The 14,037-nt window shown below is 36.4% G+C and overlaps 1 protein-coding gene across 4 annotated transcripts in view; it reads left to right on the top strand.

Moving 5' to 3' along the window:
* The window catches only part of TRPC3 (transient receptor potential cation channel subfamily C member 3), a 52,443-nt gene extending 45,574 nt beyond the window's left edge, over nt 1-6,869 (top strand). For all 4 annotated transcript variants that reach the window (XM_045163156.1, XM_045163157.1, XM_045163158.1 and 1 more), the window contains 2 exons: nt 3,358-3,433; nt 6,003-6,869. In XM_045163156.1, coding sequence (XP_045019091.1) covers nt 3,358-3,433; nt 6,003-6,145 — 219 coding nt within the window. In that variant the 3' untranslated portion in view covers nt 6,146-6,869. The remainder of the gene's footprint in view (nt 1-3,357; nt 3,434-6,002) is intronic.
* Nucleotides 6,870-14,037: the final 7,168 nt, after the last annotated feature.

The raw sequence follows: 14,037 nt of genomic DNA, 5'->3' as shown, positions 1-14,037 counted from the left end.
GAGGTGAGTGCAATTGTGCAGTAGTTTGGACATTCTTTGGCATTACCTTTCTTTGGGATTGGAATGAAAACTGACCTTTTCCAGTCCTGCGGCCACTGCTGAGTTTTCCAAATTTGCTGGCATATTGAGTGCAGCACTTTCACAGCATCATCTTTTAGGATTTGAAATGTCTCAACTGGAATTCCATCACCTCCACTAGGTTTGTTTGTAGTGACGAACAAAGGCCCAATTGACTTCATACTCCAGGATGAGATGTCTGGCTTCTCGGTGAGTGTGATCACAGCATTGTAGTTATGTGGGTCATGAGGATCTGTTTTGTGTAGTTCTTCTGTATATTCTTGCCACTTGGTACCTGGCATGGAGCTAAATATTTGGTGAGTGAATGAATGAGTCCTGGCTAAGATCCACCTAGCCATGAGTCTGTCCTGAGGTTCCAATTCCACACAACTCAACACGTTTTATATATATTTTTTGACTGATTTTCCTTCTTGATAGCATGGATTCCTTCTCAATTTATCATTATTCTTTGAGGCAGACATTTTGAATTATCTGGCATTTCTCCTTTTTACATGACCTTGGCATCTAGTGGGTTGCTTCAGTTCAGAATTTTTACTGTCTTAAAACTGAGGTATATTTGCCACCCTCACGATATCTGCATTTCAGTTTAGACTTTTTTCCTTTATTATCTTTTTAATGTGATGTATGAGATATGCACAAGAATGTGTGCAATACATAATCAATTATGATGTATAACTATATGCATACCTAGGAAGCCACCACCTCCCAGAGAAAGATAACTGAGTCTGTTCATTGCCTCTGCTCCGCTGCTCCTCCCGAGGTCACACCCTTGCCTCCACTAGGGGGAAATCAGTATCCTGAAATTGGGTTTCTCACCCTCTTGCTTTGGTTTTCTTTTCAAATATAGGCTTATTGCATATATGTTGTTTAGTTGCTAAGTTGTATCTGATTCTTTGTGACCCCATGGACTGTAGCCCGCCAGGCTCCTCTGTCCATAGGATTTTCCAGGTAAGAATACTGGAGCTGGTTGCCATTTCCTTCTCCAGGGGATCTTCGTGACCCAGTGATTGAACTCGAGTCTCTGCCTTAGCAGGTGGATTCTTTAACTTTTTGCCGCTGAGCCACCAGGGAAGCCCTATTACATATATAGACAATCTGAAAAATGCATTATGTAGATTTGTTATTGAGTAAACTTTATGAGAATAATTTCATACTTAATGAAGTCTGTAACTTGAATTTTTTATTCAACATTTATGCTTCTAAGATTCATCTATACTGTTGTGTGTGGCTCTGGTTCATTAATTTCACTAACTAATTTCGTTGGTGAGTACAATGACATTACATTGTGTAATATACCATGATTTGTCTATTTGGTATTTGTTTGGATTGTTTCCAGGTTTTTTGTGTCTCAGATAAGGTTTCTATAAACCTTGTCTATGTCTGTCTCTTGGTCCACATGTGCAGAGTTTCTCTGGGCCCTGTACCAAGGAGTGGACTTTCTGGGTTAAAAGGATATGCCAGTGTTCAGTTTTAAAAGATAATAACAAATCAATAGGGGATTAAGAGGTACAAACTACCTTGTATAAAATAAGCTGCCAAGTTATATTGTATGGCACAGGGAAAGAGTACCATTTTTTAATAACCAATATTAAATCACTTTATTGTACATCTGAAGCTAGTATAATATTGCACATCAACCATATTTAAAAAAAAAAAGATAATGCTGAATTATTTTTCAAAATGACCTACTTATACTCATGCCAGTAAAGTACAAAAATTCCATTGATCCACATCCTTTCCATCACTTGGCATTGTAAAATCTATTAATTTTTCCCTTTTTAGATATAAAATTGTATCACGTTTTTCCTTTTTCCGGCTTTAATGACATTTAATTGACATACAGCACTGTTTAAGGTTAAGGTGTACAGCATAATGATTTGACTTATCTACATAATCAAATGATTATCATAGTAAGTTCAGTGAACAGCCATGATCTCAGATAGATACAAAATTAAAGAAATAGAAAAAAAGATTTTTTTTTTTCTGGGGATGAGAACTCTTCAGGTTTACTCCCTTACCAACTTTCATATATAATGTTCTGCAGCATTAATGTGTTTATTATGATGTGAGTCACATACCTACTACTTACTTATGTTATAACTGGAAGTTTGTGCCATTTGACTGCCTTCATCCAACTCTCCTTTCCCCCACGCCCCTGTATCTCTTTTAATTGTAATGTGTATTTCCCTAAAGAAAACATTTTGAGATTGTTTCACGTGCTTGTTGACCATTCACAATTCCATTTCAGTGAAGTGCCTGTTTGTTTTTTGCCCATTTCCCTGTTGGATTATTTGAGTTTTTCTTATTAAAGCTCTTCATATATCTTGGTTCCAAATTCTTTACAGGTTGTAAGTATCATCAATATTTTCTCCCAGTGTGTAGCTTGCTTTCTTTCTGGTATCTTTATAAACAGAAGTTTTAATTGTAATGAAGTTGAGTTTATCAATCTTTTCTACTATATTAGAATTTTTAATCTTGTTTGGAAAACATCCAGTTGTGCACTGAATTTATAAATATGTTCTTCTGTGCTTTCTTTTAAATGATTTAAAAGCTTTGCTTTTCATATTTAAGATGCACATGGGATTCACTTTTGTGTGCTTCTGTGAAGTAGGGCTCCAATTTAATTTTTTCTGTATGGATAAGCAATTATCTTGTAAGATCATTTATTGAATTTGAAATATATTCACAGTATATATTGCTGTGAAAGGAAAACATAATATAACAGTATGTGGTATTTAGAAAACATAATACATATAGTAAATAGTTTATATACAAAATTTTAAAAAAGATGTTGGAAAAACATACACTAAAATAACAAACAGTGATTATCTTTGGATGGTGGAATAATTGATGAGTTTTGTTTACTGTCTGTTCTCTTTACTCTCCAAATTCTCTGTATTGAGCATAGGTTTCTAGATTTTTAAAAAAATACAGTAGTGTCTATAGATGATAATATTGTATAGAGAAATCACTAGATGAAAGAAAATCATGAATTGAAGTCTTTCCACTCAACTTTTCTTGTAAAGCTTCTTGCATTCCTGGAATAGGGCAGCTGGTGGTGAGGGGCTGAGGTGAAGGGTGGGGCAAGGGAGTGTCGTGGATTATGCAGAAAAACTCAGTAAAGGTGAAAAGGGATTAAGTTCTGAACTCTGGGTGAGTCTTCCATTAGTACAGTTTCTCTTCCCTGAGTTCTTTACTGGTATGTAAAGCTCTTTGGAAAATAAGATTCAGATTACTTATATGTATCATTGGTGATATAATTTTTTTTTGGCCCAACAGCAAATAATGAAAAGACTTATAAAGCGATATGTTTTGAAAGCACAAGTAGACAAAGAAAATGATGAAGTTAATGAAGGTAAGCATCTTCAACTTAAAAAACATCCTTTTACAACTAATTTAATGAACAGTGGAGAACTTCATATTGAAGGATACTTTTAAAAATCTGGTCTTGGTTAACTGAGTTCTTCCAGAATTGACAGGAAAATCTTATGTTTCGTTTCTAAAGCTCTATTTTAAAATAAACAGTTATTTAAAATGTCAGTCAGAGACAATTTATCACTACAGAGTGCTCTAACTGATTCTTAGAGTGTAAACTGTGTCATTTTGCTGGGAGTTTTTATTCCCTGTAACATGAGTAGTCTGTAGTTTCAGTTCTGTTTCAGTGGGCTGAGTGTTAACATTTTTCCGGTGATGCAGGTAAAATAAGAGTTAGCTCAAACATTTTTGCAGAAAAATTTTTACTTGTTGTCCAGAAAGAAACCTGTAACCCAGTTTTGTCATATGGTGTTTCTCTTTTGCTTTTCACTTTTCTTCTTGGCACCTTACTTAAACGTACCTATTTTCCAGGCATATCCTAGGCAGCGCATCTGTCTGGACTATAAAGCCTTTCATCAAGTGCTGGGATGTAAGCCAAAGCACAGGTCCATGGTTGGAAAGAAATCAGTCAGGGAAAAATAAGTTGCCCTAAAAATGGCAACGACAGGGAATTCCCTGGTGGTTCCGTGGTTGGGACTTCTTGCTTCCACTGCAGAGGGCAAGTGTTCCAATCCTAGTTGAGGAACTAAGATCCTGCATGCCTTCCAGCACAGCCAAAAATTAAAAAATAATAATAATAATGAAAGCTACAGCTTTCAACACCAATGAGATGCCATTAGATCTATCTACACTTTTAAGAAAGGGCTAAACTAGACTGTTGAACTATGAAGCCATTACTTGATTAATGCAAGAAATCCCTTGCAAATCTGAGTCAATACCATATGTGTTTGTAGCACAGAAATCTAAGAATGTATGTTTGGAAATCAGCAAAAAATCAAATCATGGTCACCAGAAACAGTCTCAGAGACAGAATTGAAATTGAGTTTTAGTTTAGAAAGCAGAAACCTTATCAGTTGTGCCATAACCTCCCTGAAAACACAAAAATTAAGTGAAGTGGGGAATTGGGCCACCATGACAACTTCAGAAAAAAGGAGCCATCTTCTAAGTACTTTTACACAAAAGAGGAAAATGAATTAATGAGAATTAATGAATTAAAGAGAATTTAGAGTTTTGGACAAAGTTCTAACTAAAATAGTATATCATATAACATAACCTCCTCATTTAATAAATATGTCCTGTGTTGGTAAATACAGCACTTGGTATGTAGGCTTCCCATAACTCAAAAACAAGGAAGAAGGATATGGTAGTAGGGAGGCAAGAGGAAGCTCACTGGCTTATGGTCCAAATATGATAGTAAATGGTGTGAGAATCCATTTCTTCCATGGAAGACTTTTGATTTCCAATTTGATCAGTTTATTTCCTCTCTGTTGCCATATGTGAAAGGAAAATCACCTCCACTTTTTTGCCATGAAAAGAATCAATAACTTTTGTGTGTATTCTTGAAGAAGAGTTAGGATTCCTTAAAAGGTTCTGTCTTTTAAATATAATCAAAGAACATGGATTATACTTTAAAACCTCATAAAGATACCAGGAAATATCATGAAAGATATATTTTACATGTGATTCTATTATAAAATGCTGTTAAAGTGCCAGTGATTTGAAGAATCATTTCTTGGATTCAAGATAAGTTCATGCCCCGAAGGTTACCTTTCAAGGTCAAAGACTTATCTACATTTCAGTTCTTTGCAAGAGAGTCCAGTTTTTAATTGTAATCTACACATTCTCAAAATATTGCCAAGCTAAATTATGGGAACAGTTGTGTTTTAATACCCAGAAGTCTCCTATAGTTTTCTATGTATGTAAACCTTGTCAGTGGCATCACATCTAAGCTTCTTATTTCACCATTGCTTGTGCCACACAAGCTGTTTGTGTCCATGACTCCACAGTCATTACCATTGGCTTCCCTAAGAAAAACCCTTACTCTCTTTCCTTCCTTTCCCTTACTTCAAACTTGACCTCAGATATACTGCTTCCATGTGAGTATTTGCCTATTAAATAGATTCATTCATTTTTAGTAATGTTTCACTTTAATAGGATTCCATTCTAGCCTAGCAATGGGAGATGATCTATAAAGGTGTCAACTCTTATGGCTCAGGGAACCAGAGGAACTCCCTGAAGACAGAAAGGGGATACCCTCATTATAGATTACATCCTGATTGAGATTACTAGTTAACAGATAAATCTGCTACCTGGGAAGCCCCAACAGATAAATCACCCTGTATTAAAAATTGGTTGAACCAAGACAATACTTTAGTCTACTTTTACTTTTAAAACACAGTTGGACCACTGTTACAGCTTTTTCCAAAGTCAGTGTATTTTTAAAGGCGAAGCATTTCTTAAACATTTTAAAGGAAAAAAATCCAAAATAACTATGTTGGAGACATTATGAGACGAATGTATTCATGTTGTAAGAATTTTACTCTTTGTTTTTTTTTCTAAATCCAAAGAGCAAATGACCAATCATATGCTTTTTAATACAAACACTATAGGTGAATTAAAGGAAATCAAGCAAGATATCTCCAGCCTTCGTTATGAACTTTTGGAGGACAAGAGCCAAGCAACTGAGGAATTAGCCATTCTAATTCATAAGCTCAGTGAGAAACTGAGCCCCAGCGTGCTGAGATGTGAATGAGTCAGCAACCTGGATTTATGGCTTTGACTATAGCACAACTGTGGGCAATAATATTTCTTAGTATGAAATACTTGAAAAACTATGGTGTAAATTTTTAGTATTAACTACCTTTATCATGTGAATCTTTAAGAGTTAGGTCTTAATGACTTTACTGTTTTATCACATGAAAATGGTCTTCATTTTAATTGTTTGCCTTGACATTACAAACAATGATATGCCCTTGTATTTAAAGGCCCCAAATTAACTACATTACTGACATTTTTTGGTCCGTTTTAGAATAAACTCTGTCTTTGCACTACCGGTTTGCCTCCAAGAGACTGTAAGCTCCTTGGGAACAGGGACCATGTCTTACTCATCTTCATGTCTCCACCATCTAGTACAGTGCCTGGTACATAGTAGGTGCTCAATAAATGTCAAAACCAACTGAACTGCCAATAAAATACAAATAAAAAAAGGCCATCACTATGTAGCATACCTTCCCTTGTCCAAATGCTGAAGAGATTTTTTTTTTGGGGGGGGGGGAAGAAAGAAACTGAAAAAATTTTACAAACAGCTATGACTTGGTCAGATTTTCTTAGATTTTTGGCATCACTGATACTCCTAGAACCTTTGAACCCTGAATGAAGAATTTCATAATGAAATGGGTTAATAGCAAATATAATTGCATTACATATTTGTTTCATAGAATTGTTCAAAGCAACACATTAAAGGTTTTTCTAAAGTATATACTATACTGTTTGCTTACTGTCTTAGATTTTCATTTGTTGTTTTCAATAATGTGAATTTAGTCAGCAGAGTGGTGAATTTTTTTTAAAGTTGGGAGTTATACAAGGCTGTTAGTTATAACCTCCTAATTCCTGGCTCTGATGATTTAATGCTAAATAAGTTATCAACACCTGACTTCATATCTTGCCTGTTAGCTCCACTCTGAGTTTTGGAGGATATGCTATGGGAAGAAATGGAGCAGTGGCCATGTACCTGAAAAGGCATGGCCAAGAATCACGAGGTGTGTTTCATTTCCCTTTGAGGCATCTCTTGCCATTATTGCTTATGCTGATTGACATATATATATATATTTTTTAATCAAGGCATTTCAATTACACTTGCTACACTGAATAGATTGTGATATATCTGTATCTGACTTACTATATAAGTGGGCTGAACACTGGTAATATTGAGGCCTCTTGACTACTACAAAAGGGGATACAGGCTGGTAAGCTCCCTCATCTCTTCATAGACAATAAAATACTCAGAGTATTTTTTTTTTTTTCTTAACCAGCTAGGTTTAAATCTCTCATTATTGTCCTGATTCTTTTCCATCTGTTCCTATCAAATCATACCAGAATACAAATTATGGTCATAGCTCAAACGTCGTTTTATAGGTTCTAAAAGCCAAATAAATATATAATATTTTAACAGTCAATACATCACACAGGAAGGCTTTCTAGATGTGAAGACAAAAATGAACATTATATGGAACTACATAAAGCTCTTTGAAGATTATTTTTTAATTTCTACTTTTGGAGACTTAAATTAAGAAAAGAACTTTATACATTTTTCATATCATTGTAGGATATTTCATTAACTTTTGTGCTATGATAATAATGATGCTGAAGCTGAAACTCCAGTACGCATGGCCACCTCGCATGGCCAGTTCGCATGGCCACCTCATGCGAAGAGTTGACTCATTGGAAAAGACTCTGATGCTGGGAGGGATTGGGGGCAGGAGGAGAAGGGGACAACAGAGGATGAGATGGCTGGATGGCATCACTGACTCGATGGATGTGAGTCTGAGTGAACTCTGGGAGTTGGTGATGGACAGGGAGGCCTGGCGTGCTGCGATTCATGGAGTTGCAAAGAGTCGGACATGACTGAGCGACTGAACTGAACTGAACTGAATAGTATTTTGTCTTAAACATTTTTAAAACTTTACGTATTTTATGTTATGCCTCAGAACTGAATAAAATACTGAATTTTTTCATTGCTATATGTTACTATACTTTATATGCAAACAGTAAAGATATCAAGTTTCCATTGTAGGCAACACTTTCAGTTTTACATATAGAATTGTTTAGAATTCCAAGTGTGAATATTTTTGACTACAGTTATTGAGTGGAATATTAAGTAATGTTTTTTACTGAGGGTGGAAAGATGTTGAATGTAAAAGTGTCAAATTCAGCTAGTTTAGGATTCTTAGAGTCTTGAGTGAAGATAAAAATCATGTCATCTATGCCACGTGAGTCCATACATTTAATATTTTAGTACATGCCTTTTGCAATTCTAGAACTCTCAACATAGGATGTTTTTCCTTTATTTACTATGTTTCTGTAAAACTAGCATTTTTTTCAAGGTTTAGGGATTAATTTATTCAATCAGTATTTATTGCATGTTAATAGGTGTTTAATAATGTTTAAGGGGAAAAAAAGTATAAATAGCAGACAAAAATCCCCATCCTCCTGGAGCTTATATTATAGATTAATCACAGTCTAACATGAAAATAATATGTAACAAACATTTATGTCACACAGAAGCAAAAGTGTCCGTGTTGGTGGTCTGTTACCTTTGGGTCTCTTCTTGGGTCATCTTCCCAGGGGCTCTGGTCCCAGCTTCATGTGTAAAATTAGTATGTTATTGATATTTCACATTTTTCCTCTCTTTATACTTTCTTGGTGAGAGTCAAGAGAAGGATGTGATGCCAAGGCATGGTAGATGATAGCTATTGGTACCATGGATGCCCTACCCATGTCCCTTTTCATGGACCAGAGCATGTGTCTCTGAGATCCTGAGTGTCAGCTCCTTAATAGTGCCCAACTATCCTGTTCCCCAAGGAATTGCCATCGGCTGAAAGAAAGCAGCCTTGTCCTGGTCTGGTAGTAACCAACCAACTTTTGTGAAAGCATGAAAAGCTGTTTTCTTGTGTCAAGGTGGGGCCAACTCTTTTGGTGTGAGTTGTACTTCAGAACTCTGGAAAGCATTAGGCTACAGGTAGATTCCAGCAGGGCTTCCCTGGTGGCTCAGATGGTAAAGAGTTCACCTGTGATGTGGGAGACCTGGGTTTGATCCCTGGGTTGAGAAGATCCTCTGGAGGAAGGCATGGCAACCCACTCCAATTTTCTTGCCTGGAGAATTCCATGGACAGAGGTGTCTGGTGGGCTCCAGTCCATGGAGTCACAAAGAGAACAGCACTCAGCACCACACAGACTCCAGCTGAGACCAAATCTTTGTTTACCTTCTTCCCTGTTACCATTTTCTATCCTGCTTCTTCCCTGTTATCACTTTCAATGGCTGCGTAATGACCTACAAAGCAGATGCACTATTTCCCTATTAGTGTATAGTTAAGTCTCTGTTTTAAATAATGCCTTGAGTATGGCTTCTAACCTAAATTTTGGGGTTTTCATAGACTAAATATCCAAAATTGGGGTTATGAGTTAAAAAGATAGCCACATAATTGATAGATTTGGATACATACTACTAAGTTGCTTTTGAAAATAGTTTTATAACTAGTTTAAAGCATCATAGTTGAGCTCATGCTCTCTCTGCAGCATATAGTGGTATCATTTAAATGTTTTTCTCATTTGAAAGGCAAAAAAAATGTATCTTACTTTAATATTATTGATTACAAGTGAAGGTGACAAATTTTTACATGGTTGTTCAGCTGCCACCTTCTTTGTGAATTGTCCATGTTTTTCTTACTGGAAATATTGTATTTCTTTTTCACATATTTGTATGAATTGTTTATAAGGATACTAGCTTCACACATTTATCCCACTTTTTTTATATTTTAAAATTTTGTGACATACTGAAATGTCTAATCTTTATTTTTCATATCTGTTTTCTCCTTTGTGCCTTCTTCTATTTCTTTTGTTGTTGTTGTTATAATTTGTTTTCTTCGTTGACATTTGGTGATTGCCCTCCAGCCATCAGAGCCCCTGCTTCCCCCTCCTTCCCCCTTCTCCCACATGTCCTCTGAGAGGCCTCCATTGACCTCCCACAGACCACCCCCTGCAGGCTGGGGGGCATTATATTCCTTTTAAGATGAGACAGATTTCTTTCTATTATGGGCTGAATTGTGTCCCCCCCCTAATCTCCAAATCCATCTGTTGAAGTCCTAACCCCTAGTACTTCAGAATGTGACCGTTTTTGGAGAAAGGACCTTTAAAGAGATAATTAAGTTAAAATTAGGTCACTAGGTTGAGTCTTTATCCTTCATGACTGGTGTCCTTATTAGAGGAGGGGATTAGAACACAGAAGAACACAGAGGAAGACTACGTGATGACATGAGGAAAATGCCAGTGTGTTGCTCCAAGGAGACATGCCTCTAAGGACTGCTTTGGCTCCCTGCTGAAACCTTGATTTTGTACTCCTAGCCTGTGAGATCTTATAGGAAAATAAGTTTCTGTTCTGTAAGCCACTTAGTTTGTTCTTATTTTCTAACTCCTTTAGATGGAAAGTTAGGCTGTTTACTTGAGATGTTCCTTATTTCTTGGTGTAATCCTGTATTTCTATAAACTTAATTAGAACAGGATAGCTTCCTTTCAAATAGCTTATTTTAGAATAGCTTTTTCTGTGTGCCATAGATTTTGTGATATAGAGACTAAAAACACAATCGAAAAGATCAACAAAACTAAGAGCTTTTTTTTTTCAAAAAGGAAACAAAATTGATGAACCTTTGACAAGACTCAAAAGGAAAAGAGACGACCCAAATAAATAAAATTAGAAATAAAATAGAAGTTACAGCTGAAACCACATAAGTGTAATAAAAAAAAACCCCTGCTGTAAAGTGTTATAAACCAACAAATTGGAAAATACAGAAGAAATGGATGAATTCTTAGAAACATACACTCTTCCATGACTGAATGAGTGAGAAATAGAAAATCTTGACAAACCAATTACTAGGAATGAAATAGAATCAGAAATATATAAAACAAACTCCCCGCAAAATAAAAGTTTAAACCCAGATGGCTTCATAGCTGAAATGTTTGTTGTTTCATTGCTAAGTCATGTCCCAACTATTTGTGACCCATGAACTGTAGAACACAAGGCTCCTTTGTCCTCCACTATCTCTTGGAATTTGCTCAAATTCATGCCCATTGATTCAGTGATGCTATTTAGTCATCCCATCATCTGCCACCCCCTTCTCCTTTTGCCTTCAATATTTCCCAGGATCAGGATCTTTTCCAGTGAATCACCTATTTGCATCAGGAGGCCAAAACATTAAAGCTTCAGCTTCAGCAACAGTCCTTCCAGTGAATATTATGAGTTTATCTGTTTTAGGGTTGACTGATTTGATCTTTTTGCAGTCTCAGGGACTCTCAAGAGACTTCTCCAGTGCAAGAATTTGGAAGCATTGATTCTTTGGCATTCAGCCTTCTTTATGGACTGACTCTCACATCAGTACATGACTAAAGGAAAAACCAGAGTTTTGACTATACAGACCTTTGTCAGGAAAGTGATATCTCTGCTTTTTAATATGCTGACTAGGTTGGTCATAGCTTTCTTTCCAAGGAGCAAGCTTCTTTTATTTCATGGCCACAGTCATTATCCACAGTGACTTCAGAGCGCAAGAAAATAAATCTGTCATTGTCTCCACTTTTTCCCCTTCTATTTACCATGAAGTGATGGGACTGAACATCAAAATCTCAATTTTTTTTTTTTTTTGATGTTGAGTTTCAAGCCAGTTTTTCCACTCTCTTTCTCCTTCATCCAGATGCTCTTTGGTTCCACTTTCTGTCATTAGAGTGGTATCATCTGCTGCATATCTGAGGTTGATGATATTTCTCTCAGCAATCTTGTTTCCAGCTTATGATTCATCCAGCCCAGCATTTTTCATAATATTCTACTCTGCATATAAGTTAAATAAGCAGGGTGACTATATACAGCCTTGTTGTATTCCTTTCTCAATTTTGACCAGTCAATTGTTCCATGTCCGGTCCTGACTGTTGCTTCTTGACCTGCGTACAGGTTTCTCAGGAGACAGGTAAGGTGGTCTGGTACATTTAAAAATTTCCCACAGTTTATTGTGATCCACACAGTCAAAGGCTTTAGCATAGTCAATGAAGTAGAAGTAGATGTTTTCCTGGAATTCCCGTGCTTTCTCCACGATGCAACGAATGTTGGCAATTAAACTCTGGTTCCTCTGGCTCTGTGAAACCCAGCATGTACATCTGGAAGTTCTTGGTTCATATACTGCTGAAGTTTAGCTTGAAGGATGTTGAGCTTAACCTTGCTAACATGTGAAATGAGTGCAATTGTATGGTAGTTTGAACATCTTTTGGCATTGCTCTTCTTTGGGGTTGAAATGAAAACTGACCTTCTTTAGTCTTATGGCCACTACTGAGTTTCTCAAATTTGCTGGCATATTGAGTGCAGCACTTTAACAGCATCATTTTTAGGATTTTAAGTAGCTCAGCTAGAATTCTGTCACCTTCACTACCTTTATTGATGCTAATGCTTCCTATGATCCGCTTGACTTCACCCTCCAGGATGTCCAGCTCTTGGTGAGTGACCACACCATTGTGATTATCTTGGTTGTTAAGATCATTATTGTATAGTTTTGAATATTCTTGCCACCTTAATCCTTTCTGCTTCTTTTAGTTCTTATCCTTTCTGTCCTTGATGAGGCTTATTCTTGCATGAAGTGTTGCCTTGACATCTCCAATTTTCTCAAAGAGATCTCTAATCTTTCTCATTCTATTGTTTTCTTCCATTTCTTTACATTGTTTAAGAAAGGCTTCTTATCTCTTTTTGATGTTCTCTGGATCCCTGGGTTCAATTTGGTATATCATCCTCTTTCTCCCTTGCTTTTCACTTATCTTCTTTCCTCAGCCATTTGTAAAGCCTCCTCAGATAACCACTTCCCCTTGTATTTCTTTTTCTTTGAGACAGTTTTGGTCACTACCTCCTGTACAATGTTATGAACATCCATCCATAGCTCTTCAGGCAATCTGTCTATCAGATCTACTCCCTTAAATGTATTCATCAGTGGTTTTTCCTACTTTCTTCAATTTAAGCCTACATTTTACAATAAGGAGCTCATGATCTGAGCCACAGGCAACTCCGGGTCTTGTTTTTACTGGCTGTATAGTGCTTCTCCTGCTCTGGCTGCAAAGAACAAAATTATTATTATTATTATTATTTTTGTCATGACTACCTGTTGATATCCATGTGTAGAGCCATCTCTGTTTGTTGGAAAAGGGTGTTTTCTATGACCAGCATCAAAGTTCACAACCAGATGGCTTCATAGGTGAAGTATGCAGAACATTTAAAGAAGAGCTAATATTTTTACTTCCTGAAAGTGAAGTTGCTCAGTCAGGTCCAACTCTTTGTGACCCCATGCATTGTAACCTACCAGGCTCCTCCATCCATGGGATTTTCCAGGCAAGGGTACTGGAGTGGGTTGCCATTTTACTTCCTAAAGGATTCCAAGGAAAATGAAGAGGGAGCACTTCAAACTCATTCTATGAGACCACCATCACCCTGATACAAAAACTAGACAAAGAGACTACAAAAAAGAAACTTACTGGCTAATATTTCTGATGAACATGGATGTAAAATTCTCAACAAAATTTTAGCAAACTGAACTCAATAATGCATTGGAAGGATCATATTCCCTGGTCAATAGAATTTTTTCCAGGAATGCAAGGATCAACATCAGAAAATCAATCAATGTGATACTCCACATTAACAAAATGAAGGATAAAAATCATAGGATCATCTTAATAGATGCAGAAGAAGCATCTGATGAGCATACACTCATCATGGTAATTCCCAACAAAGAGGTGATAGAAGAAATATACCTCAACATAATAATCATTCATGATAAACTCACAGCTATGTTTTCTATACCTGAAAGTATGTTTCTGTTTTGTAAATAAATTCATTTGCATTATTGT

This window comes from Bubalus bubalis, chromosome 17 (genome assembly GCF_019923935.1).
Source record: "Bubalus bubalis isolate 160015118507 breed Murrah chromosome 17, NDDB_SH_1, whole genome shotgun sequence".
NCBI classification, from domain to species: domain Eukaryota; kingdom Metazoa; phylum Chordata; class Mammalia; order Artiodactyla; family Bovidae; genus Bubalus; species Bubalus bubalis.
The sequence above is the reverse complement of the archived record's forward strand: the minus strand, read 5'-3'. Positions and strand labels throughout refer to the sequence as shown.